The sequence below is a fragment of the Equus quagga genome, chromosome 7, assembly GCF_021613505.1.
Source record: "Equus quagga isolate Etosha38 chromosome 7, UCLA_HA_Equagga_1.0, whole genome shotgun sequence".
Taxonomy (NCBI): domain Eukaryota; kingdom Metazoa; phylum Chordata; class Mammalia; order Perissodactyla; family Equidae; genus Equus; species Equus quagga.
The window spans coordinates 12,779,125-12,785,872 of record NC_060273.1 but is presented as its reverse complement, the minus strand read 5'-3'; the positions used below and the strand labels follow the sequence as shown (position 1 = coordinate 12,785,872).

At 51.3% G+C, this 6,748-nt stretch overlaps 1 protein-coding gene across 3 annotated transcripts in view; it reads left to right on the top strand.

The window, feature by feature from the left end:
* ABCC6 (ATP binding cassette subfamily C member 6) overlaps positions 1-6,748 on the top strand; it is a 60,691-nt gene that overhangs the window by 38,957 nt on the left and 14,986 nt on the right. For all 3 annotated transcript variants that reach the window (XR_006889560.1, XM_046668485.1, XM_046668486.1), the window contains 3 exons: positions 682-757; positions 2,549-2,669; positions 4,257-4,464. Coding sequence is in view for 2 of the 3 variants with exons in the window: in XM_046668485.1 (XP_046524441.1) it covers positions 682-757; positions 2,549-2,669; positions 4,257-4,464 (405 nt within the window). In the remaining variant the exon portion in view is untranslated. The remainder of the gene's footprint in view (positions 1-681; positions 758-2,548; positions 2,670-4,256; positions 4,465-6,748) is intronic.

The following is a 6,748-nucleotide window of genomic DNA, read 5'->3' as shown; positions in this document are numbered from 1 at the left end:
GAGGCCCAGAAGTCAGGGAACTGGCCCGAGGTGACGTGGCTTATGAGCGGCACCGCTGGGGTTTGAACCTCAGCCACGGGGCCCCAGAGCACGTGGGTTTTCATCACCAGCCTGTACACGGCCCCTCTGTGACAAAGCAAGGACTCACGGCCGGGTGCCCCTTGTCCCTTCTGAAAACGTCTGTCGAGCGCTGGCCCTCCCTGCCGAAAACCCTAAGTGTTGATTCACTGGGGAGGCCACCCTGGAGCTTGGAGATGGAACCACCCAGCCTGGGGGGTGGTCAGGGGGCAGGTCCTTCCTCGGGGAGAGGACATTCGAGGTGGGGTGGGAGTTAGCCAGAAAGAACATTCTGGGTACAGTGAACTGCTCATGCTAGGCTGTCGGGGGAACCTGGAACATCTTGATTTTGTACGGTGTTTACTGATGTTTTCCAGCCCCAAGTTCATAGCAGATACTCGATTATATTTGCTGAATGAATGAATGAATGAATGAGTGAGTGAATGAACGAATGAATAATGTTCCTGGAAGAACCCAGGGAGGATTGGGAGAGGTTGCGGGAGGCAGATCAGAGGAAGGGGATGTTCAGATGAGTTAAGGCCTTCCAGCCGGTGGGTGGCAAAGCCAGCAAACGGACCCCGAGGTACTGACCCCCGTTGTGACGAGACACCCTCGACTTTGCAGAAACAGAGCCTGTGAGCGGTGGTGAGCATCCCAGAGGCTCCCCTGGAGGCAGGAGGCCTGTGGGTGGACCAGAGAGGTGAGTTCGCCGTGGTGCTGAGCACAGGGAGGGCCCAGGCTGAGGCTGCAGCAGGGCTACTGGTCACCTGCATCTCAGGCAGGCAGGGGGCAGCCGAAACTGTTACGCATTCAGTACCTGCCCGATACCCACCAGGGGACTCAGCTGTGGGAAATTCACCAGCAACTATTTGGCAGTCAAATGGCCAAATTGGTTAAGCCCCCAGATGTCCTGTTCACAGAATGACCAGTTTGCCCTCAAATGTGATGAGTGCCTTAATGTTTGTCAGATGGTCTCATTGCTCAGTGGGGCAGGGCTGGGTCCCAAGAAAAGTCCTTGCCGTAGTTGTTAATGACCATGCCTGGCCCTGTCATTCACGCTTGGACAGGCTTGCCATGCACGGGGCTTGAGTCTACACACATGGCGTCACTTGGGGCTGCTGAGAGCACGTGGTGGGGGGCGTCACCCGGAGGAGGCCCCCTGTCCCCTTCTCTCCAGCCCCCTCCAGCCAGGCCACAGCTGGACTCACTGTGGGGCTGTCCACGGTAGAGGGACCCGGCCACACGGTGCTCTCCCTTGTTTCGGAACGTGACCTTGTAAAACAGAAAACAACAGACCACTGGGCACCAGGCAGCATGCACCTAAGTGCCAGCTGTTGGGAGAGAGCAGGGGGACGTCGAGGGGTGTCGGTCCCTGGGGGGAAGATGAGGTTGGACACAGCCCCTCCCCGTCCCAGCTAGCCACCCAGAGCACTCCTGGGCCACCCACTGCGCTGTCCCACTTGTCCTCACAGCACACAAGAACCCTAAGTAAGATCAGATAGACAGATATGGAGATAGAGAGAGAGATAGATGGAAATGGATGGATAGATAGATAGATAGAAAGATGATGGATGGATAGATTGATAGATGATTGATTGACAGATGATGGATATATAGATGATAGAGAGACAGATATAGATAGATGAATATATGGATAGATGATAGATAAATGTAGATAGATAGATGCAGATAGATGACAGGATGATAAATGATGGATGGATAAATGATAGGTTGGTTGGTAGATAGATAGATACAGATAGATAAATGATTGATGGAAGGATAGATGACAGATTGGTTGGTAGATAGATGAGAGATTGACGGATGGATAGATAAGTGATTTGATTGATAGATGATAAAGAGATAGAGAAAAAGAGATAGATGAATGAATATATAGATAGGTGATAGATTGATAACTGATGGATGGATAGATGATAGATAGACAGACACACATAGATTATCCCCATTTTACAGCTGAGGAAACTGAGGCACAGAGAGGGTAAGTCAGCTGCCCCTGATTGCACGGTTAGCAGATGGCAGTTCACATTTAGGGTTAAGTTGGCCCACTCAGCCACAGAGGAAAGGAACATTCCAGAAGTCTTCAATGTCTGAACTGTGCAAAATTAACATCCTGCCAAGCTGGACTAACAAACGTGAGGGTAAACAGCAGGGGCAAAATGATCGCAGTAAAGCTTAGGCCAAAATGAAAACCAAGTTGCACAGTTGGGTGAATCAGCTCATTTCGTGAAATGGCTTTGGAAGGACAGGAGTGCTCGACTCTGAGATAACAGACAGCGTCTAGCTGGGCGCCACCGAGGGAGGGGGTGGGCCCCGCACCTACTGGGCGCTCAGTATGTTAGTTGAATGAATGAGCAAATGAATGAGTGGAGAATGTACCCCAGAGCTCAGTGGCTCCCAGTGGCCATGAGGCTTGGGCACACATACCCCATGGAAGGAGACACTGATTTGTCCTCATTTGACCTCTAAATGACAGGTCCAGGAAGTTAGTCCCTGAGAAGGACAGCACCAGCTCAGAGGCCCAGACGTGGGTTCCCCCAGATACCCCTGAGGGGACAGGACGGCCAACAGGAGAGGACAGCGTGCGGTATGGCAGGGTAACCGCCAGATGCTCCCTCCCCTCCACACCCACTGCCATTGCCATTCCCGGGGGCTCAAGACCTCCCACCAGATACAGCACTGGGGCGGGGGAGACTCACCTTTATTGAACACCTACTATGTGCCGAGTCAGGTGCTAGACGATTCATGTTTCTTAATGCTCACAACCACCCTGAAATTAGATGGGGATAGCGTCATCTTAGAGATGAAGAAACTGAGGTCCTCAAGAGTTCAGAGACTTGTCTGTGTCCCCACAGCTAACCAGTGACCAACCTGGGACCCAAATCTAGGTCAGTCCGAATCTGAAGCTTGTACTGTTTCTTTTCTTCTATGCTACTGTGTCCACCCATCCACCCGCCCTTCCACCCACCTACCAACTCATTCATTCAGCCACCCACCCACTTGTCCACCCACCCTGTCCATCCTGCTCACCCATCCGCCTACCTACCTATGCACCCACCCATCCATCTACTCACCCATCTATTTACTCATCCATCCACCCACCCATCCATCCACCCACCCATCTATTTACTCATCCATCCACCCTTCCATCCATCTTTTCACTCACCTATCCGCCCACCCTCCTACAGATCCACTTATTTATTCATCTATCTATCCATTCATTCCTCCATTCGCCCAACCACCCATCATCCCACGCAACTTTCCACCCACTCCGCCACCCAGCAAATATTTACAGAGCCCCCATTATGTGCCAGGCAAAGTCTCTGCCCCCGTGGAGGTTGCATGCTAGTGGGGAGAGACAGGCAGCACACAATTAGGCTAATAAGCAAAGTAATATCAGATAATGATAAATGCTATAAAGGAAATAAAGAAGGGCAATGAGATGGAGACCAACCGAGGGTTGGGGGCCTGCTTGCATAGGATGCTCCAGGGGTGGCATTGGACCTGAGCCCTGAAGGATGTGAAGGAACCAGCTGTGGAGAGAGCAGGGGGAAGCACATTCTGGGCAGAGGGAACAGCAGGTGCAATGGTTCTGAGGTGGAAGGGAGTTTAGGGTGCCAGAGAAAAGAAAGAAATCCCACAAGGCTGGCAGATAGTGAGTAGGGGGTAGGCTGGGAGGTGGACTAGAAGTCTGGAATTTCTTCCAAGAGCAAGAGAAAGCCATGGCAGGGCAGCGCCAGCAAGGTGGGGTCAGGTCGATGTTTTCAGAAGTTCCCTCTGGCTGCATCTGTGTGGAGAACTTCAGATTAGTAGGAGCCGGATTTTAAGCAAGTGGCTTAACCTCTCTGTGCCTCAGTTTCCTTATCTGTCAGATGGGCATTATCGTGAGGGTAGAGACATATGCCTGTCCCGTAGTAGGTGTTCAATAAATCACTCCAAAGCATGAAAGTGCCACAGCCATGAAGGCTCCTGGGCGTCCTGGGGGTCCCCCAGAGGAAGGGGGTCCTGAGGTTAGCTGGGGCCAGTAGGGGGGATGGTGCCCCAGGTGGGAGGGGCTGAGAGGACCTGTGAGGTCTGCCTGGTGGTTCCGTCTTCCCTGTTGGCGGGTTTAGGTAGCCTCACCTGGCCCTCCCCCGCCCCCGGGCCCTCTCTGCCTGCCTGCATCTCCCCTGTGTGTGCTCCAGGTGAAGGCCGCCATGTACCTGACCTACCTCCGGGCCGTGGGCACCCCACTCTGCCTCTACGCGCTTTTCCTCTTCCTCTGCCAGCAAGTGGCCTCCTTCTGCCGCGGCTACTGGCTGAGCCTGTGGGCGGACGACCCCACGGTGGACGGGCGGCAGACGCAGACGGCCCTGCGGGGCTGGGTCTTCGGGCTGCTGGGCTGTCTCCAAGGTACCCTCGCCCGCCCGCCTCAGCCTCCTTCCTTCCCGCTCCCATCTCTGGCTCACCCCGTCCTCCCAGAACATCTGTGCAAGCATCGTGGGTCCAAGCACGGACTGGCATCCTTAAGGTGGGGCCGAGGGGAGTGGGGAACACAGCACGTCCCTCCTTCTCTGGAACCTGTGAGTCTCTCCCAGCCTCATCGGCAAAGGCAGAATCTTGGCCCCCAGGTCTTGGGGCAGCCTGAGCCCTTAGGTGGGGACAGACAGGGCGGGTCAGTGGACTCGGACCCTCCCCCCACGCAGAGGCAGCTCCAGGGCCTGACCGCCGGTGACTGCCAGCATCCCCACCCCAGTGTCCCACGCTGCTGCCACTCCCCCACCCCAAACGTCCAGGCGAGCTGGACCTCTGCCCCCACGTCGCCACCAGCATCACCTCACAGCTTTTAGTCCTTTTTTAAAAAACATTCATTTTTTTAGAGTTGTTTTAGTTCGCAGCAAAATTGAGCAGAGAGTAAAGAGATTTCCCATTGCCCCTCCATCCCCACACATGCACAGCCTCCGGCATTATCAATGTCCCCCCACCAGAGTGGGACATTCGTTACGACTGATGGACCCGCACTGATGCGTCCTAGCCACCTAAAGCCCACGGTTTACATCAGGCTTCACTCTTGGTGTTGGACAGCCTGTGGGTTTGGACCAATGGATGATGACATGTATCCACCACTATAGATCATCCAGAATACTTTCACTGCCCTAAACGTCCGCTGTGTTCCATCTGGTCATCCTCCCTCCCCTCGGACCCCCGGAAGCCACTGGTCATTGTCTTGTGTCCACGTTTTGTCTTTTCCAGAATGTCATAGTTGGCATCTTACAGTCTGGAGCCTTTTCAGACTGGCATCTTTCACTTACTAACATGCATTTAAGGTTCCTGCGTGTCTTCTCATGGCTTCCTTGCTCATTTCTTTCGAGCACTGAATAATATCTCAATGCCTGGAGGTACCACAGCTTATTTTCCCCATTCACCTACTGCAAGTCATCTTGGTTGCCTCCAGGTTTGCCGTTATGAATAAACCTGCTATAAACACGTGTGGGCAGGGTTTTGTGTAGACATAAGTTTTCAGCTCCTTTGGATAAATACCAAGGGGTGCAATCGCTGGATCGTATGGTAAGAATGTGTGTTTCGTTTTGTAAGACGCCACCACACTGTCTTACAGCGTGGCTGTACCATGTTGCATTCCCGCCAGCAATGAATGAACATTCCTGTTGCTCCATGTCCTCACCGGCATTTGGTGTTGTCAGTGTTCTGGATTTTGGCCGTTCCAATAGTTGTGTAGTGGTATCTCACGGTTGTTTTAATTTGCATTTCCCTGATGACATGTTATGTGGAGCATCTTTTCCTGTGCGTTTTTTTTACATCTCTGTATCTTCGTCTGTTAAAGCCTTTGACCCATTTTTCAATTGGGTTGTCTATTTTCTTATTGTTGAGTTTAAGAGTTCTTTGTATATTTTGGATCACAGTCCTTTATCAGATGATATCAAAGTTTTGCAAATATGTCTCCCCAGTCTGTGGCTTGTCTTCTCATTCTCTTGACAGCGTCTTTCACCGAGCAAAAGTTTTTTATTTTAATGAAGTCCGTCTTATCAATTATTTCTTTTACGCCTCGTGTTCTTGCTGTTGCATCTGAAAAGTCATCGCCGTATCCAAGGTCATCTGGGTTTTCTCCTACGTCATCTTCTGGGAGTTTTATAGTCGTAGGTTTTACGTTTATGTCTGTGATCCATTTTGGTTTAGTTATAAGGTCTGTTTCTAGATTTTTTTTTTTTTTTTTTTGCGTGTGGACGTCCAGTTGTTCCAGCGCCATTGGTTGAAGAGACTCTCTTTGCTCTGTTATTTTGCCTTTGCTCCTTTGTCAAAGATCAGCTGACTATATTGATGACTATTTCTGGGCTCTCCATTCTGTTCCATCCATCTATCTGTCTGTTCTTTCACAAATCCCACTGTCTTGATTCCTGTAGCTTTATAGTAAGCCTTGAATTTAGGTAGTGCCGTTCCTCCGACTTTGTTCTTCTCCTTCTATATTGAGTTGGCTATTCTGGGTCTGTATAAACTTTACAATCAGTTTGTCAGTGTCCAAAAAATAACTTGCCGCGATTTTGATTGGGATTGCAGTGAATCTGTTGATCAAGTGGGAAAGAACTGATATCTTGACAACACTGCGTCTTCCTGTCTATGAACATGGAATATCTCTCCATCTAGTTCTTTGATTTCATTCATCAGAATTTTGTCGTTCTCC